The sequence below is a fragment of the Lepisma saccharinum genome, chromosome 4 (genome assembly GCF_977018435.1).
Source record: "Lepisma saccharinum chromosome 4, izLepSacc3.1, whole genome shotgun sequence".
NCBI lineage: Eukaryota > Metazoa > Arthropoda > Insecta > Zygentoma > Lepismatidae > Lepisma > Lepisma saccharinum.
In genome coordinates, this window is record NC_139232.1 from 103975728 (window position 1) to 103997546 (window position 21819).

The 21819-nt window shown below is 37.2% G+C and overlaps 1 protein-coding gene across 1 annotated transcript in view; it reads right to left on the minus strand.

Moving 5' to 3' along the window:
- Window positions 1-1973: 1973 nt before the first annotated feature.
- Window positions 1974-21819, minus strand: part of LOC145986694 (aminopeptidase N-like) — a 79136-nt gene continuing 59290 nt past the window's right edge. The window contains exons 7-10 of the mRNA XM_083121008.1: window positions 20858-21025; window positions 13589-13747; window positions 4523-4604; window positions 1974-2307 (exon numbers count right to left, since the gene is read on the minus strand). Coding sequence (XP_082977134.1) covers window positions 2137-2307; window positions 4523-4604; window positions 13589-13747; window positions 20858-21025 — 580 coding nt within the window. The 3' untranslated portion in view covers window positions 1974-2136. The remainder of the gene's footprint in view (window positions 2308-4522; window positions 4605-13588; window positions 13748-20857; window positions 21026-21819) is intronic.

A 21819-nucleotide genomic window follows, 5' to 3' on the forward strand; every position in this document is an offset into this window, starting at 1 on the left:
AAAAAATGTTGCCTGAATTGTACAAATAGTGTTATTTTGGTAAAAAATTAACATAAAGTTGTAAAATAATAAGTTAAAAGTTGAAAAATGTCTTTGCGAGTCCAAAATTTAATAAAAAATGATGCCTGAATAGTATAAATAGTGTTATTTTGGTAAAAAATTAACATAAAATTGTAAAATAATAAATTAAAAGTTGAAAAATGTCTTTGCGAGTCCGAAATTTAATAAAAATGTTGCCTGAATAGTACAAATAGTGTTATTTTTGTAAAAATAAGGATAAGCTGTGAAAATGTTTGACAAAATCAAAGTTTGGTAAAAAATAAACTCAAAATTAAGTTAAATAGCACACAGTAACATACATTTACTACCTAAATCAATAATCAAAGTGTCCTAGGTTCGTTACCCCGTGATAAAAGCAAATGGTGAAAACTGTAGGCCCCGTCCCTGATAGCTCTCCCTTCTTCATAGTACAGATAAAAAAAACCTGCGCTAAAGCGTCCTGTGCCTTGGGGCAACCCTGAGCGGAATATTAATTGGCGGCTGAAACCAGTTCTACAAGCGACGCATAGCTTCAGAGATTTGACCCTTGCTGCGCATTTCCAGACATCCTTTGTTGTCTGGTTGAATCCCTCCCCTGCCCTACAGTATTGCATAGCTCTCCCCTGTTCTTGCGTACTGGTTAACCTTGGAAAAACCGGTTCTGAAAATCTACCGACGCGTTCTCTGATTGGTGAATCAGATTCCTTCTTTGTTCTGACGTTGTGACGTCATTTGACCTTGAACGCACACTCCCCAAATTCCTTTCTCCTCTACCTGCGCGGAATATTAATTCATTCTCTCTGTCTGGCATCAGAGCGGAGTCGAAATTCGGAGACAGTATTCTGTCTAGCGTGTTGCACCACCGTGTTTCATACCATAATAACATACATTATTACATAGTACTAATTAATAATATTACATATCGCGGGTTCGAGTACCGGGACCGTCTTCTTTTGTACCATTACCAGCGTTCATAGCGGTTCATAAACCGTAAACTCTTATTTTCAATACTATAAACATTAATATTATCGATTTATACATTACATACTTTGCAGTAATGAATATAAAAACATATGCATAGCGTTTAGTACCTCTAATTACCTTCTATATACATATTTTTCATAAAATAAATAAATATATATTCATAAAAAGTTATAAACATGCAAATACATACATGTAAAGTACTCTAAGTACATGCAAATAAATTCTAAGTACGTGCAAATTAGTTCTAAGTACGTGCAAATTAAATTGCGAATATTAAATAGCAACAGCCACTATCGTAGATATCAACTACTGCCCCGTTCTCGGCTGTGGTGGCTAAGTCGGTAACGGGTCTGACTACCATGCTAAATGTCCCGGGTTCGATCCCCGGCCGATCAGGGGCGTGATGCTGATCACATCACTCCCACTCACGACCGGATCAAGAAAGTGTGGGGCGTTACCCCAGCACCCCCTATACGTCTCCATGGCGTGGTGCTAAGCACAGGGGAGCACTTTACCTTTATACCGGTTCTCGGCGCTTCACGGTATTGCTGCACTCACGTCAGCTAAGCCCCGAGGAACGAACCCTCTTGACGGACAGGTGTGGGTTGAACTGGTTATTTGTCTACGGGTGGAACACTTATGAGTCACCGACTTTACAGCTCGCAATTCCCACCGGGGGCTGGGAAACAAAAAATCAGGGATCAGTTAAATTCTCTTCGACTGACGTCGGGCATTTTCGAGTCACAAGGCACCGAAAGTTCCTTGAGAGGAGAAACAAATGAGCGTCGGATACACAGCATGTTGCCAAAAGTACTGTAAACCGGGAGAGAGAGACAAAGGCTGCCCACAGAGGGAGATACTAATACTAAAATATACAACGAAATCCAAATGGTCAAGTACACACGAATACAATAAAAACACTGTTGCATGGAAACTGTGATTGTATTTTGTGCCAGTTGATATAATGATACAATTAATGACAGTAGTTGGTACTCTGTGAAATATTATACTACAATAAAAACGTCAACAATAGATAAATATCTTGAATGCTGTTGACTTTAATTGTTATATCACATTGACCAGAATAATATGGAAGAATTGGCAGGAAAGAACTTATAAGTTTTCGTTCTCGAATTCCCTGTTAATTTCTTCCAAGACTTCCTTTATTACACCGACGTTCTCTTCTGTCCATTGAACCCTCACCTTGTCTCTTGACAGCCGTTCGACAATCTCTTCTTCTTCAGAACCAAATTCTCCTTTGTGATCGTCGTAAAATTTCTTCGCCTGCAGACAAAGGAAGGTCTAATTAGGAACTGGAACATATCTATTATACACAAGACAACCCTGTTTTAGGCCGGGCGACCCCAATATTAGAAATATCAATAAATACTTATTATAATATATTATGAGTTGAAATTCTCTACGACAATTGAAATTCACATTACACCATCCGTGCACGTTCATATAATTGAGTTTCGTCGAAATGGAACTTTATTACATATTCCTAGTTAGCAAAACGAACTGTATTAAAATGTATTGATTCTATTGACTTTTAATTATAAGTCGTGTATGACGAAAAAGTCGCAAAAAGTACGTTCTACGTTCAATTAAAGTAAATGAAAGAAAAGGTGAACATGGTTGTCAAATATCTTAGATACTGTCCGAATACTCTGCTACATTATTGAAAATTTTTGGGAAGTGGGGACTTTTTTACCCCTCACCGGTCATCACTGATTCAAAAACAATTATTTTCGATCAACCACAAGTGATTTCTTTCTCTCTGTTCTAATTAAAATTTGTTCTACGTCATTTTATGCTTAGATAGACTAATCAGGACTGATGTGGGATCCGAAACAATGTAATGTGCCTCCAAGGGGATCGAACACTACACACGATCATTACAAGGTAAGAGCGTTTCGATCGGAAAGAAATATTAAATGTAATTTTACCTCTGAGTGAAAAAATAATAATATTAATTCTAAAAACAGAAATTACAAATTTCTTCATACTTACATTTACTAAAATTGTTGATGCATGCCAATTGCATTTAGATTTATTCTAGGATATAAGAGGGGGCATGTTCACTTCTCCAGCTAATAAAGTCCCAGTACTCAATGAACGCCCCTTTACTTCAAAGAAAGTTCAGGATGATCAGTTTCTCTCTGACAACCATATGTCAAGTCCATGTCGAGCCCAAAATATCCTACCCTCAAACCTTTCCCAGCAATAGCGTTCGTTTAAGGCACTGTCAACGTGCCAATTCAGTTTTTCTATAAATTCCTTAACATGAAGTTGCAGTTGCATTATCTTTGCTCGGTTGTGTTGTGCATTTTTTTTTACAATGTGGAGGCCTTGAGAGTATAACGTTGCAGTGAATGAATGAATGTCCAAACACTGCAAGTAAAAATGACAACAGAGCTTTTCAGAGAAAGAAACACGAGGTGGCTCGAAACCAGATACGCATCCGGACTGAAGTGAGCTGTGTCAAAGAAACCGAACTGGCGTTCGAGTGAGGACTGTAACCATTGCCGGATCTACAAGCCGCAAAACCTCATAGTGGAGGGGGTCCCGCAGACAAGTAAAAGTAGGTAAATAGGTATTTAAGGAGGGAGTCTATGATAATATTTTGCGAGAGGGGGGCAAGATTTGTAGATCCCGCATTGACTGTAACAATAACATTGCACATCAGAATCAACAATAACTCGACAAACTGAATAACTGAAAGTATAGTCTATGCTCTATGGTATATTTTACTGTACAGTTAATTGTAAATGGTTTATGGGAAGAAAGTATATTATTACTCCATTTATGCTTATGTCATCAACGTATTACGTCGAGACTTCCTTGCCACCAATGGGGTCTCTCCAAATGCCTAGTGGTAACGCATTGTAATAAAGGGTCTGTGAAGGCACATAGCGGTTCGGTTTTCACTTTAAACTCTAGGGCCTGTCTCGATTAGCCTATGTGTGCAAAACGTACTTAAAACGAACGTATACTAATTCCTTACCATCAACTTTGCCGATCATTCTGCAGGTGAAGTATACGTATACGTAATCCTGAAATGTTATGCCACCATGCTTACAACGTGCTTCTTCTTAACTATAAGGTAATCTAGAATCATTTATGGCGCTTACCGTACACATAATGCTTTGAAAGCAAAACAACGAAGATACCCAGATAGCACGAAAGCTTTTGGAATCCTTGATGTAGCTTGCTTATAGCTTGTCAAAACCAGTTAAATGCGGCAAGCTTGATATTAACACGATGCAAACTTGTTTCAAGCATGCAGCTTTCAATAACAAGCTTGCTTGGCACGTGATAACTAGTTGGCTTGATTCAAGCCTGTTGTAAGCTTACAGAAACCTTGTTCGCTTTACATGAAAAGCTTGTTTCAAGATTGAAGAGAGCTTACTGTGCTATCTGGGTAGGGAAGAGTTCAATGACAATCAAGAGAATCTATTATTAATTTAAAAGAAAAAGAAACAGAAAAACTTCTTACCTTTTGCAGATATTCCTCTGTATTGATATGCCCAATGGAAGCTGTAAACAAATCTATCCACAATGTAGGGTGGTCAGGATCCCTGCGAGAAAATCACGCATCAGTGAGTTCATTTTGACTGCAGGGTGTGCGGCATGTCGCTGATGCCGGCATTTTCGACTCGTGACGTCCCGCTTATTTTTACGCAAAAATCTTTAGCATGCGTATATATATATTGCATAACGAGTGCTAATCTGTGTTATAAGAGTTGTTCAAAGTGGTGGTCAACTGCATTCTAGGCATTTTTTGATGAAATTTTGTGACATGCAAAAGTTCCTCTTTAGTAATTCTTGCAAGTTCTGTTCGTACAGTGGCCTATTTCTAATCCGATAATGCTGTGCTACGCAATGCGGTCCTGGCTAGCAAGGAAACATGTCCGAGGAGGCTTCATTTCAATCCACACTGGCCACCTGCTTATCGCTTGAAAACGATTCAAACAAGACCTTGAATGAACTCGATCGACACAACACAGGAGGAAGGGGGAGGGTGTGTTTAGATTTGCTGATATTCACTGAGATGCATGGACGTCTCTTCGGCAGACGAAGGCATAACGTAGTCGATTTTCGATCTTGACACCAAACTGCTCGGTTTCGATTCACAGCCTGAACATGGATATGTTTTTTTTTTTTTTTTTTTTTTTTTTTTTTTTTTTTTTTTTTTTTTTTTTTTTTTTTGTGAAGTTCTCTTCGTCAATTTCATTTAATTATTATCAATTCTGATTGTCGCGTTAGCCAGAAGTGGTAGAAAAGTGACTCTATGTAACCAAAAATACAAATACTTACATTACTGATGCGGTTGCAGATATGTTCACAGTAGTGCAAGTTTATTGTTTCAAAATAACACTTGGTACGAGTGCTTTTTTATCCTCTTTTTTTATCAATTGAATATCAGTTTTTGACATATTTTGACAATTTTTTGTCGATGTTTTAGCGTTTAGCGATGTTTTAGTGAAATTTCGCTTTTTTCCCACTCACACTTGGTACGAGTGCATTTGTAGCCTCTTTTTTTTATCAATTGAATATCAGTTTTTGACATATTTTGACAATTTTTTGTCGATGTTTTAGCGTTTAGCGATGTTTTAGTAAAATTTCCCTTTTTTCCCACTAACACTTGGTAGGTATATCACGATCTTACGTGATATAACTTAACGTATCCTTTTTTTTTATTACGTGCAAAACTACACGAGAGCCTCTACATGCTTTGACCTACTTTAGAGTAGACCCAAATGGACAGTTCACCAACCGAAAGTGGAGCTCGGAGTGGGGCTCGGTGGGGCTCGCCTTAATGGTTTTCTCTTGTAAGGCATAAGCCTCATTTTCTCGCAGTGTTGCCAACACCTACCTACACCCCTTCTTCTTCTTACTTGGCAAGGGCTTTGCCAATGTATACACTGGCGTAACATACACACACTGGGCAAGGAGAGCCGGCAACAAACACACACTGCCGTAAAAGAGAGAGAGATGGATGGATGGATGGCAACACAGTATATGTGTGCGTGTGCGTGTGTGCGTGTGTGTGTATAATATGTAGCATTATTAACTAGAGAGTGTTGGCAAACCACCTACAACTAAAAAAAAAGAGAGAGATGCCAACGTTGCTGTAAGATGAAGAGAGAGAGAGAGATTTAAAAGACCTATAGCTGGCAACAGTGGTGAGCGAATGCGCCTTATCGTAAATTTTTCCAAGTCCGGGGACCATGTTTATATATCGCGACCTTTGTAAACCTCTCGGGAACGATGTGCCACACACGCGCGTGCGCGCCTCTCATTATTTCCGTATTGTGACGCAAGCAAACAAACAAAAATAATAATTGTTTTTTAGGATTCCTGGCCCCTATAACCCCGCCAGGGTGCGTGGTGCCCAACCAAAAAAGGTTCTAACGGTTGCGGTTATAGATAACCACACCTCTGTAGAGTTTCACGTGTTTTTTGTTTTCTCAAAGTTCCTATGAGACACCTCTGTTTGTCAAAAATTCGAGATATTTGCAATTTAACGCTGTGGACTTGGAAAAAATTTCGATTGATGAAAAAAATTGGTTCCATGACGACCTATGTTCATTTTGGTATGGGAGGACAGAGAACACCGAGACTCGACCGACGCACTAAACCCGGCCTCTCTACTCGTACTCTACGTCACCAAAAAAAATCGACAAGGGGAGATTTTTCGATAACTCTCACTGTTTCCAAGGTACTTAGGTTTTTGATAGACGACAACGACGGAGTCAGCAATGAGTAAACATCTGAACTCGGTGATAGAACCATGTAGAGTAAACTATTACACAATATGTTGCAACAAATTATGACGTAATGTGATGAGTCATATCTAACGTGGCGTCTTCTGATTGGTTAATTATTACAGGTGTTTTCAATACGGTCCGCGCTTTTATTATATATAAGACGGCATACACTGCAGATCAGTCAGTCTCGTGAGAGCAGCCGAAGAGTACGGACGTCCTGTCGCAGCGCTCCTCGTTTTTGTAAAAAAAAATAGGTATCTAACTTTCTTTGAAGCTACATACCATCTATTATTTCAAGTTTAAAGGTGTTTCACGTGGTTTTTCATAGTAATTTCGACCAGATTGAATTTTGACGTGATCGTGCGTTTTCTATTTCGCCTCGTAAAATTCTATATAAAATAGCATAGCTGAAAATTCTATCGTAATATACTAGACTTTTTGATTTCTGTGATTTTGGAGAAAGCAATGGCATCCACCAGTTTCAATCGTAAAAATGATAAAACTGAATGTGTTACTTGCGAAAAATTAATATCTAAAACTAATATTAGCAAGCACAGGGCAAGATGTATCGAAACAGGTTCGAGAATTAATCGTTCGTTACCTTCTAAGCCTTGTGCTTGATGCGGAAAGATGATCAGCATTGCACATTTAAGTAAACACCTCAAAATTTGCAAACCATCGACCGGACAAGCATCGGAAAGGAAAATCGATGATTCAGAAACGGAAGCTTCCACTTCCAAGCAAATTAAATTATCTAATGAACGCAAACCAATTTGATCTGCATTCAACGACCAACTCCAGGATTTTTCAATTAAGTCAGAACCAGGCCGTGACATCCTTAGTTTCTTGGATGAAACGAAAACATCTGTACTAAATATTTTAAAAGATAAACTTGAAAACAACTCTATAAAAGTATACGTTGTTCTGTTTTCTGAATACGAAAAAGTCGATGGCACAACGAGAATTTTTTATCATCGTACAGAAAACCAGACTCTTTATTTTGCTGACGTCGAAAATTTAGACAACTTCTATTATAAAGTTACCAATGAGCTGGTTAAGAAACATGACGATTTCGAGGCTAAAGGGTCGGGATGGTCTCTGTGTGGAAGTCCTCACACGTTAACTGTTTACGTGAACCAATTCTCGCCTCTTCGCGCTTCAAGCTACGTTCCTCTTCCACCGAACATTCAACACAAGAGGGCTGTGTTAAATATACAGAACAGCGATAACAAGTGTTTCCTTTGGTGTATATTGGCTGCACTGCATCCTGTTTATTGCAAAAATAATATACAGTGGGTTGGACATTACAAACAATACGAGTCCGAGTTTGAAAGTGTAATGTCTGGCATCGAATACCCGGTGACATTGTCGGATATAACAAAGTTTGAAAATCGTGCAGGAAAACGCATCGCTATTAATGTATATTCCTTCACGTCAGATAAATATCTCGTGCATCCAGTCAGGATAAGCGATATCGACGATGACGATGCTCGTGTGATTAATCTTCTTCTAATTTCAAACGAGGATGTTCATCACTACACGCTAATTCGTCCTCTATCACGTTTGGTCAGAAGTCAAACTACCAAGTATGCAAACCACATCGAAGTTTGCCCGAGATGCCTAACCACGTTCAACGATAAAAAACGAGTCGATTATCGAAATTACACCGGACGTCAGATTGCTATCGATAAACTTGCCGAACATAAAATTTATTGCGGTGACAACAGACCGACTTGCATGTTGATGCCGAAATCAAAAGAGGTCGAAGAATTTAGGATGCATAAGGCATTGTTCGAACATCCCGCAATCATCATTGCTGATTTTGAGTCTTTTCTCAAACCGTTGTCGTACTGCGAACCAGACCCAGAACTTTCTTCCACAACACCGTATCAGTTGCACGAAGCCTCGAGTTTCGGATATGTTGTTGTGCGACAGGATAGGATAGATGAACCGTATGTTTACCGAGGACCAGACGTAATCAAACATTTTTTTGAAAATATGGTTGAAGAGGTTGAGACTATTGGCAGCCTCTTACGCGAATCGAAACCAATGCTTCCATTATCCAGCGATGAACTTCAATCTCACAATAACATTGAAACGTGACCGGTGTGCGATCAACGTTTCACCGACGAGAACCGGAAAGTATTTCACCATAATCACTTCACCGGAAACTACATCGGTGGAATCTGTAACACGTGTAATCTATTAAATATTGAATAGCGTGGTGGTAGTTATTTATGGATTAAGGTATACAAAGGGAAGGGGTATTTCCTCCCTCTATTAAAAATAATATTGTTAGTGTGTTTGTTAATTTTTGGTGTATAACGTTAGGGGTATATAAAAATAGTGTAAGAACTATTACTCTTAGATGGGGCAAAGGTGGGAGTATAAGTATTGGGAATACCCAATCCCAAAAATTTTGTTCATAGTATTTATGATGGCGACCCTTCGTTTTGCTACGATAAATATAAACAAAATGAAATCCCTTACAAAACAGGCGGCGTTAGAGGACTTTATTATACAAGCATCATTAGATATTGTATTTCTCCAAGAATGTGAACAAATGAATTTCAATTTTTCCCCAACGATAAGAGTTCATAATAATGCAAATTTCCAATCGAGAGGAACAGCTTTGTTAACACGTAATACGGTTCCCCTCACAAATTTGGTATGTCATCCTAATAATAGAATCATATCAGCAAAAGATGCAAATGTATGGATATATAACATATATGCTCCATCCGGGTCACAGTGTAGAAAACAAAGGGATGAGTTTCTTGAGCAGGAAGTTGCAGTTGAAATGCAGGGTAGGAGAGAACACATAATATGTGGGGGAGATTTCAATTGTGTATTGTATCCGCAGGATCAAAGACCTGGATTTAACAAGTCGAATTCATTGGAAAAATTAGTAACTGGCTTTAACTTCACAGATGTCTGGAGTGACAAATGTTTTGGGCAGAGGGGATTCACGTATATACGTGACAATTGTGCATCCCGATTGGATAGATTTTATGTAACACCCACATTACGTCAGTACGTAAAATCCATCAGTATAACACCTACATGTTTTTCAGATCACAGTGCTGTCATTATGATGATAAATGTGGACATTCCAATAGTACCTAGAGGGTACGGTTGTTGGAAATTAAATGCTTCAATTCTTAATGAAAAAATTTCCAACAAGCATTTAATGACCAATGGTCGAGATGGATAACACACCGCCTGAGGAGGATAGATATAATCCGCTGGTGGGAGAAGATACTCTAACCGGGTATAAAAAGATTTTGTATCAGTTACTGTAAGGAACGGTCGAGAGATTGGATAAATAAATATAATTTTTACTACAGGGTGTTGCGTGAACAAATTCAGCAAGCAACAGACGGGAAAAAAGTGCAAACTGAAGTCAAACGTATAAAAGCTGTATTGTTAAAAATGACTGCAGAAAGGCGTCAAGGGGTCAAAATTTGTAGTAGACTTCCTCATTTTGACAACGATGAGGTCGCCTCTATCAGCCATGTAATTCATGAAAGAAAAAATGCTAAAAGACAATGTATTAGTGAAATATTTGATAATTGGGGAAAAAATATCAATTCAGCCCCTGAAGTACGTAATTGCATTTATAATTATTTTGAGCAACAATATTCCCAACCAGCGTCACATAATGGAGCTTTAATGGATGCATTGGCATCCGAATCAGAGGTTTTTACAGATGAAGAAAGTGAAAACTTAAACAAAGAATATACAAGTGAGGAAGTGTTTCGAGCGATTAAGGAAGGGCAATCATTTTCAGCTCCTGGTTAGGATGGGATACCCAATAAGTTTTATCAAACCTTTTGGAAATTGATGGGTCAAACAATAACGGATTGGATAAATGCAGTGTTTAGCAAGTATCAAATGGGTACATCTTCCAATACGGGTATTATAATTCTAATCTCAAAATGTCCAAAACCAAGCGAAGCTGGTCATTATAGACCCATCACCCTACTTTGTACGGATTACAAAATATTGGCGCGATGTATGCTTGGCAGACTTATGCCTTATGTCGACAAATTAGTAGGAGAGGATCAATATGTTTTTGGTTTAAATAAGAAAATCTCAAATGTTTTACAAACGATGCGTGAAGTAATTACATGTTATAGACTACAGAACAAAAATTCTGAAAATGCTATATTAGCATTAGACTTTGAACGTGCTTTATACTCGATAAATCATGAATATCTATTTAAAGTTTTGCAGGGCTACGGTATACGTGGACATCTTCTTTCAGTATTTAAAAGTCTTTATAGTCATGCAACAGCAAAAATTCAAATAAATGGTTTTCTGACAAAAGAACTCTATATTTATAAAGGTGTAAGACAAGGAGATCCTTTGTCGATGTTAGCGTTTTGTATTGCACTGAGACCCATTCTTTCTGAAATAGGCCGAAAAGTTCAAGGAATTAACATACACTCTACTACCATTAAGGTGTTAGCGTATGCTGACGATGTTACTGTATTAATAAATGAACAGTCTGATATTGATGAAACATGTCAAGTATTACAGAAATTTGGAAAATGGTCGGGATTAAAAATAAACCAAGAAAAATCGTCAATTTTGAATTTAAATTTGGTTCATTCTCACTTGCAGCGAGGTAATTTTAAGGTTGTACAAACGATACGTATACTAGGTATAATATTTACGCACTCTATTCAAAGTATGATCCAATTAAATTATGATAGAGTATTAACTGGGGTTAAAGCGATATTACAAACAAATAAATTTCGCAGCCTTAGTTTACAGTCAAGGGTGACCTTTGTACAGGTGTATGCACTCTCAAAGGTATGGTACATGGCAAAAATCCTCCCACTACGGAAGTTAGATATAAATAAACTTAAGAGTGCAGTAAAGTGGTTTATTTGGAATAGTCAGATATTGAGGGTGAAACATGTATTACTTTGTTTGCCTTTTGCCGAGGGAGGAATGAATCTTGTGAATATAGAACTCAAATGCCAGGCGTTACGTATTCAAGCTGACACGCAGACATTGATTCAGCATCCACTCAGCCTCACAAGTAAAGTTTTGAGAAGCGCTTTGGACTATATTTCACTAGAGGCTCCTATTGATATTACTAGACTGGTAGACAATTTATGGTATTTTAAGTCAACAATAGTGGATATTAGTTATGCCCTATTACAATCTCCGATATTAACAATACCAGTGACATCGGAAATATATCGCAGACTATGTAAATTAGAACAACCAACATGTAAAATTATTGAGCAAAATCCCAGAATGAAGTGGAGAGAAATATGGAATAATATTCAGGCTCACCATCTTACATCAAATCCGATCAGCATGGTATATAATTGTCCACCAAAAATTAATCACTGGACAGAGACTCTATGATCTTAAATTAATAAATACGCCAATGTGTGCTAAATGTAATGTATCTGATAGTTTAGTCCATAGACTGAGTGAATGACAAATAATAGAAACATCATGGCTTTATATAAGGAAACTTGTGAGTACTATTTGTCGAACATCAGTGTATAACATCTCTGTAGATATTCTTTTATATCCAGCTTCTGAATATTACCCAAAAACAAAACGTAAGAGTGTACAATGGCTCTTAGGACACTATGCCTATTTCCTATCGACATATCTGCAACCAGATTTTAATATACAATTTGTAAATTACCTCCATCAAGAATACCACCGGATACCTGACTGTAAAAGAAAGATTGTATGCTAATTTTCTTACTGTAATGTTTACTTGCCCAATGAGTTGAAATGTAAATTGAAAATGTAATGTAATAAATTGCAAAATGTAATAAAAAAAAGTGGTTAAAAAAAAGTGGTTAGCACATCGCGCTGCGACGCCAAGGGTCCCGGGTTTGAATCCCGGTCGGGCTTGGTTGTTTGTGAATGTCCATTCATCAATTTCATCATTTCATCACTCATCCCCATCTTCGCAAATTAGCCAAGAGGCACAAAACGCGAAGTAAAATAAACTAAATCAATCAATCAATGTACCATCAGGGAACAGTTTATTTTTATGACATCGTAGAAAAACACCACCTTTGCGTCCCTCTTGCGAAGCGAGCTAGTCATAGCCGTAGATAACGATCCCCGAAATCTACCTTAAAGACTTTTGTATGATAGTTATTTTACTTAATTTGTACTCTTTCTCGGATAACTTGATAGGAAGTAAAAACTGTTCAAAATGAGTGATAAACGATCGAGTGAAGGCCAGAGATTTAACTGTCCGTGTGTAGTTCGCTGCACTTTTTGACACTAGGTGTAGTGCTGGTGTATCCAGGTGTCAGGCTGGTGCAAGGAAACGACATTGAACCAAGTAGACGGATCGAGGTGTTCAAGTTCACAAGATTCAACAGATGCCTGTCTGCTGCCTTAAATCTTCATTTGATTAGTTATCACGCACCACGTGGTCATACACCACACCGCTTTAGAACGTAGTGCAAACGGTGCAGACCCAAGATGCACTACTTGATACCAAATCCACGAAATAGTCGAGTTGGTGTTCCACCTTGTAACGTGTAATCAACTGGACTTGTGAGACCTGAGAGAGTCAAAACGTTCAGGGAAAGGAAAGGCGGTTCTGTCTCGAAATTGGTTTTGAAAAGATTATTAAAACAAATATTTACATAGAACAGATATTTAGAAATAGAAAAGATACAGAGTGATCCAAATGTAGTAATCATGTTTCTGCAGTTGCTTCACCTGAGGAAAATATTCATCTACAAGCACCTTAATGCATCAAGAAAATCTGTAAATATTGAACTGTTACTTACAGTGATTTCCATCCGCTTAAATTAGAAATGAGATGATTCAGCATGTTCTTCATACCGCAAGGATTCATAGTGAAATAATAAAACACCATTCTAGCTTGATCGATGGTAATTCCGTCTTTCTTGGCGAATATATGATCCAGTACTCTGCAAAAATTAAAACTAATTTACATTGCTTAGTTATGAAGTCATATTTGATTCTTTCAATGGAATTACTTGCATTGATTTACAGTAAAGGATCCAATTATATGGAAACACAACCATCAATATGTCATGAGAAGTAATAGATTTCCTCCTAGGGATTGAGGACTGTTTGCTTCGAAGATTGTGAAAGTAACTAAGTGTTTTAAACCAACAATTTAACTTTTGCCTCAGACTTATTTATTGATAATGTCTTGTTTCAATTACTTTAAGTTTCTGATGTTTACTTTATTCAGATAATGCCAGCCAATTTTCCATTCATAATGTTCCCATCTCGTCTAATATGAAATATTTCAGATAAAAATGCACAAAATTAAGAAAATTCACATATTACTAAAATATTGCCAGAATGTTTTAACACTGAGTATCCCTTGTATTAAAGAAGGAACAAAGATATTGGGAAAAAAATTCTAAGATTCGTGTCATCGCTGTGTGCGGTGTTTCCAAGTTCCACGTAAATCTTTACTTGATTGAATAAAAATTTGTTAAGAATCGGTTTCGCAAGTATGAATTGATAATGATAATGGCTTTTAAACAAGACCAATTTTGTACTTGTAGGACTATCCAATACTAAAAATAGGTGTTTGGAAAAATTGATAAGAACAATTTCTTGACAAATTTTGAAGGTCTTAAAATTAAGAATTATGTCAAAAACGTTTCTGCCTGCACCGTACTAGAAATGCATAAAGCCTGGACCACCTGTTTCTTATTTATAGAATTTCAAAGAGAGCGATCAATTGCAACACTTAGGAAAAAAAAACATTTTTTGTTCTCACGATTACAAATAGAAAGCATCCTTGAAATAAATTTGATTAGCATAGATTAATGCATAATTGAATAAGCTAAATTTTAGTCTAACTCGTTTTTATGTAGGTCTACTGGTTAATTTCTAATTGGAGTCCAAACTCGAGTATCAATCATTCTCAATCCGACAGTAAGGAGGATTCTATTTGATTTATTTATTTATTTACGACTTTGTTTACATGGCGAAGTTAAGGCATTAAAGCCTTCTCTTCCACTTAACCATTAATTGCAGGGATCATTTTTTTCTTTGCAGTTAATTGTATACAATTAAAAAATTAAAAAGATAAATGAAAAATAAAGTAATGAAAGTAAAATGAAAATAAAAATGAAAGCAATACAGTTTGAATACGATGAATCAAGCCCTGAATTAACCATTAATTACGTACATTTCTCATTATTTTTACTAGCACAATCAAAAAATATAAATTAAAAATAAAAGCAATACAATTTCTACTTGGACACACACACACACACAAAATCACACACACACACACATTCATACATAGAAAGAATATTTCGTGGGCTAAATGGCGTTGCTTAAATTCGTACTTTTTAGCAGTACACGTACAGAAGAATAAATATTTTTTCAATTGTAAACACATGGGCACTGGCAGAAATATCTCAATATATAGGTGAAATTTATGGTTACTCAACGCCAAAAGAAAATATGAAGGATTTAACTTTCTTTACATGGTATCTCGTAAATTACATAATCATTCATCTTATAAATTACATCTCTTCGTTCTTACATTTATTAGTTATTAAGTGAATACCGCGTAACTCGTATGCTTTTCGTGCTGAAGAGTATCTAATGTTTTCTGCACGCTTCGCATCGCATTTGCAAGCGGAAATGTTACATGAAATGCTACCATGTAAACACTGCCTGTCATAAATAATGCTATAAGATTTTTGAAAGCATATATGCTAAAAGAAAGGCTTCCGTCAAAATCGGGCTTAAGTTAAAATCTTCAGCGATCTATTATAGCCTGTGTAAAATTTTGGTTTCTCTCTCTCCGAATGAAAGAAAGCTATGGTTAAGGTAAAAGCCAATAGATGGCGCTGATCACATGTTACGTCATTCATTTGCCGGTTGGATGTAAGAATCCTGAACCAAGACACTCCATTTCCAGCTGGAACACGTTCAAAATCACATCCAACAGGGCACTCGACGTGACGAGAGAGGTCGACAGGGGACTTAGACGAACGTAGTGGTGATGGTTTAATTTCATTTCTTTCGTAGAGAATTAGTATAATATTATTTTACTTAATTTTGTAGAGCTGTTCGTAGTATTATATTAATTTGCTTGTTGATCTTTACCGAGTGATCGTCATTACAGACAAGTAGAAAAAGGGGGAAATTTAACATAGAAATATTATTTTACGCAATCAGATAAACATGGATGAATAATGATACCAATTAAATAATCAGTAAGAGGGGAGATAGTCAATTATTAGTTAAGGATAACTATTGAAAATTATCTTTATATAAATATTAATGTTATCGTTGAGGTCATAATTGTTAATGACAGTTTATGTATATACAGGGTGTCGCAAAACTCTTTCAACAACGCTTGGGTGCTGGTAGATATCATTAAAACAAGTAACTTTTCCCTATAAAGTTTACCTCGAAAGCGCTTAGTTTCTGCGCTATAAGCGCTTAAAATCTATCCTGTACGTATGCAACCCAACACAGCAAAAGCTTGCTCTGACATAACTACCAGGGGCGCAGGGTTGCCACTAGCGTTCCTCGTTAAGAGAGACGACTTGAAAACAACAACTTGGGAGTCTTGTCTGAGCAAAATCCAAAACATTAATGATACTTGCGATGTTGTAAGAAGCATTGACAGTATTTATAAACTGACCAAGACAAATAATGGGCAGACTGAAATTCAAGATTACTGATGGCCGAGTGCACCAACGCCGATTATTTCGAAGTTCAGATGAGCGGGATCATTTTTGATCCACTCTAAATGAACTTGGTTTAAAGATTTGCATTGCACCAACGAAAAACGACGTTCAAGAGATTCCGTTCAAATGATCCGAGATTAATTTGTAAGGCTATACCTGATTGGTTGGCTAAAACAAATGACAATCAAGAACCCCACCGAATAGTGTGATGTGTTAAAGTATCAACGTGTAGGAGAAGAAAGTAATTCGGGCCGCAAACTTATCTGAATTTGAGAAATGTACTGATCAACCTTGTCGACGAGTACAAGGATGTAGTAGGGTGTCAAGAAATAATAATCTTAAAAAAGAACTGACGGCATAAGACAAAAGAATAAGGAGAAAGCATGGAACCTTCTTCTACGGGACTTCAATGCCTTACGAAATGCATTCGCGAGAGAACAGCGTACGCTGAAACTCGCCCGCTCAATAAAGATATTTTATTATTATTATTACTGTATTGTGGTAAGTATTTGAATTTTTCATTTCTTAATTCTTATATATTTATATTGTCATGTGTAGCAACAGCATGTAGCAATATCGTAACATTGCTCTGTTCTAATTTACCTTGGACTTGCACATGTTTTGTGTTCTGGGATAGAAAATACAGCATTTAGAAACATTTCGACTTTGCACCACAGAACCACAAATTATTATTATTATTTTGGCAGTTTTTAGTTTACTTTACACAACTCTCGAATTATCAGCATTGTACACCCAACATCTCTAGCGTTTGCACGCCCTCGATATCACTTTCCGCTCTTTTTATATTCAAAAACAACTGCCTGCAGTCGAAGCGTCAGTATCGTGAACCATGATCGGCCACCAAAACGGTGGCGAATGGCCGTTCAGAAGATAAACTCGTTTTGATGTTCCTAGATCGCGATCAAGCGTTGAACCGTCTTCGTGCAATGGAATTTTCCAGTGATCCTTTCCCGATCCGAGTTTAAAATTTGATCTTCGTTCGTGCACACGGCCATTACTCATTCTAAAATATCTCCATAATTGATCGATTGATATGGATTATTTTAGTTCGCTTTTCTGCCACCTTTGGCTAATCGCGAAGATGAGGATGATATGATGAAATAACAAATGACATCATTTTCTAAGCCAGGATTTAAACCCGACACACCTGGCGCCTTAGCGGTCTTTGCTAACAACACACGGAATGTTTCGTGTATCATGCAATATCAACAATTGCAAGGGACACGTAAGATAGGGGAAATGCACGAACGAACAAATGTAAGTAATGCGCAAATGTGCAGTACGAGTGCCCTTTACAGTTCAGCGCTTGATATAAGTATGCATTTCTTGACTTTGGTTCTTAATAAGCACTAGTTTTAATTTGTGAATTTATTTATGTCTAAACGACGTTTTTCATTAAATTGAAAGTCGGCCCCCGTGGCGGAGTGGTTAGAACATCGCGCTACGATGCCAGGGGTCTTGGATTCGAATCTCGGCTTGGGTATGAATGTTTGTGACTGTCCATTCATCAATTTCATCATATTATCACTCATACCCATCTTCGCAAATTAGCCAAAAGTGGCACAAAAAGTGAAGTAAAATAAAGCAAATCAATCAATCAATGAATCAATCAATCATTAAATTAAAAGAGCCTTGCAATTATTTCCTTATGATTGATTGATTGGGTGTTTAAGTCCACTTTATGCACAGTAAGGCTAATTGGGACTGGACCTACAGTTTAAAGTGGGATCCGAACCACTATGTGCCTCCACAGGGTATCAAAACCGGGACCCCTTGATTACAAGGCGACGACGCTACCACTGCGCCATCGGGGAGGCCTAATGAGACGAACACGATTAGCAATAATTAGGAATAATTTTCAAATAAATTGCAATAACATTACAGTCTGCGTGTTCGAAACGAGGCAGCAAACACATCATGTTTACATTTTTTCGTTCGTGGATTTCCCCTATCTTACGTGTCCCTTGCAATTGTTGATATTGCATGATACAGCATGATATCATACAATGAATGATATCTACCAGCACCCAAGCGTTGTTGAAAGAGTTTTGCGACACCCTGTATATATAATATCATTGTTTTAATACTAAATTTTAATTTTTTTAAAATAAACTGTCATCCAATCATATCCAGTGAACTTTATATTCTAGTAATTAAAATACTTGATGTAGGGTGTATCACGTACTTATGGGGGTCCAGTATGTAGATTCATAGCTATCTTTCATCGGTCAATCGGAAGGGTATATTTAATCCTAATTAAATTGTAATATAATTAAGCCTTATTTCAATATTAAAAACAATAAGTTGCTGACCAAGGCAGTTTATTAAGATAAAAACACTTAACACGTAACGTTTCAACCCTGTATCAGGGTCTTCCTCAGACGAAGAACTAAACTAAAATGATGAAATATACTACACACAGAAAGATTACATACACATAGCAGGGTCACTAGCCACACAACAACAAATCAAGTTGACAGTCCTTATCTAGGAAGATTTCTCCAAAGGAATTAAACATATCACCTCCTGACAGTTTTTGACTAATGGGCAGAGCCGTGAAAAACAGTGAGCAGGTGGTGGACGTTATAAAAGGTCTGAAGGAGTCTGGGGATAAAATCACAAAGTTTAGCCTAGACGTGAGAAGCATGTTCCCGAGCATCAAAAGGGGACACGTAGTGGATATAGTGAGGAAGAAAGTGGGGAAAAGCATTATAGGAGAATGGGATAGTGAGAGAGTGGTACAAGCGCTGGAAACCATTTGGGACAATGGCTACAGCAGAGTGGGGAGTAAAATCATCAAGATTAGTGAAGGTCTGAATATAGGCTCTTGCTTGAGCCCTGTGCTGGCGGAATTAGTTATGAATGAATGGGAGAAGGAAGTGATAGTGAAAGGAGGAGATAAGTTAAGTCTGTTTTGTAGATATGTAGATGATTGTTTTGGGATATGGAAGGGAACAAAAAGGCAGCTGAGTAAGCTTGTTAAAGATGTAGAAGATGGGAAAGCAGGGATATTCCTTGAGCTCGAAACGGAACAGGAAGGAACATTAAATTTCTTGGATATTAAGATGAAAAAGAAGAGAGGAATGGGGATTGTGGCTACATGGTATCAAAAGAAGTGTTCGGCAGGAGTGTTCTGCCACAAAAGAAGTGATGTGGGTGATGGAACTAAACGTAATTTTATAAGAAACATGGAAGACCGAATAAAGAAGATATGCACAGAGAAAGGGGAAGAAAAAACCAAGATTAATAGCCTGTGGGAACAACTAGAAGAGAATGGCTATGAAAAGTAAGACAGACACAACATCAACAGTAGAAGGAAAGAGATAAAAGAGAGAGGACTGGAAGAGAAGGAAGAAAAAGAAGAAGAGAGATGATTTGGTATAAGAAGTATGGGCGATGCCACAGAGAAGATATGCAAAGTGCTGAGGAAAGTGGGTATAAGAACTTACAGGAAGGGAGGACGCACTATTTTAAGTATAGCCAGCAAGAAGAAGGAAGAAAAGAGAGAAGAAGAAGAGGAAGGGGTTATCTACGAGGTGAAGTGCAGAGGATGTGAAAGTGTATATATAGGGGAAACGAAGAAGAGACTTAAAGACAGGTTAAAGCAACACATGGATGATGTGAGATTGAAGAGAGACAGGAATGCCATATTCAAACACAATAGAGAAACGGGACATGAAGTTGAATGGGATTCGGCTAGGCGAATAGGAAAAGAGAAGAGAGAATTAGTGAGAAAATGGAAGGAGGCCAAAGAAATAGAAAAGAAAGGAGAAGACATCATGAATTGGAATGGAGGACTCAAGATAAACAAGGAATGGAAGAGTGTGTTAGAGAAAGTTGAAAGGATGAAGAAAAGGAATGAAGAAAAAAGAAGTATGAACAAGGAAGAAAGAAGAGAAAAGAAGAAGACCAGAGGAGGAGGTATTCATCCATAACCAAAAAGGCAGGAGGTGGTTCTAGACTCTTGCTAATCTTGACCTGTCAATCACCTGTCAGTGTAGACCCATTAGTCAACAACTGTCAGGAGGTGATATGTTTAATTCCTTTGGAGAAATCTTCCTAGATAAGGACTGTCAACTTGATTTGTTGTTGTGTGGCTAGTGACCCTGCTATGTGTATATAATCTTTCTGTGTGTAGTATATTTCATCATTTTAGTTTAGTTCTTCGTCTGAGGAAGACCCTGATACAGGGTTGAAACGTTACGTGTTAAGTGTTTTTATCTTAATAAACTGCCTTGGTCAGCAACTTATTGTTCCCAATTAAAAACAAATAATTTAAATCCGAACCAAAGCAAGAAAGAAAGGTATATACTATGCAGAGATAAATCCATTACTCACCTTTGAACCTTATAGTCGTCCCTATTACAGGTAGCCAGCGACCGAAGGAAGTTGTCTCTGCTCTTAGAGTCGTAAGAGCTGGGCAGGTTGAGATACCTCTCGAACAGGAAGTCCCACTCTTCTCTTGATGCAAAATTTGAAATGGGGCAAAAATAACCTTTAGGGATGCTAGGGGAAGAAATAAGAATCCGTAATCGACATTGGAAGAAAAGGGAAACTACTATACTATAGACGGTGCGATTAATATTTAAATGTATTGAATTATATCTTGCTATTTTTTGTGAGCCACATACCACTTTGCTATTTCACTTATTTTCACCTTCACTGTGAAGAAAGCATATCCAAAATTAAGTTTAATTAAGAAATAGGGGTGATGGCAATTAATGATATTTATTTCATTAATGCCAATTTCTACATGCAAGGGAGGCGATGCGATTAAGGCCTGCCTCTCCATGAGATAATAAAAAAAGACAAATGACAGCAAAGGATATCGAGAGAAACAAACGTGGTAAATGCAATCTCCCACAAAATGACCGCCGAATACCATCTTTGTCTTTGAAAAACTTTTAAAACGAAGTCTCAAAATTGTAATTACACATTCATTACCTCTACATACATTATTAATAGTAGAGGAAATAAACGATTTCACCCGGAAATAATTGCAACACAAATGTTTTTTGTACCAGATTGTGCGGAATGGTGTAGTGAATAATACATTAAATATCCACCATCCAAATGTTTGGGGAAAATCCGCCATCTTGGAAAATGACGGCAAAGATTTACCTTGAAAACTATAATATTGTAATAAATCGAAAACTGTGCATTGTATGTACACAAAATGTGAAGATAACCAAAATGAAAGAGCAGAAAGTTTGATAAATTATGTTTTTTGTTTGATAGAGCTACCACAAATCTTAATTGAATTAGAAAGATTCAAATATTTTCTTTCATTTTTAGAATTA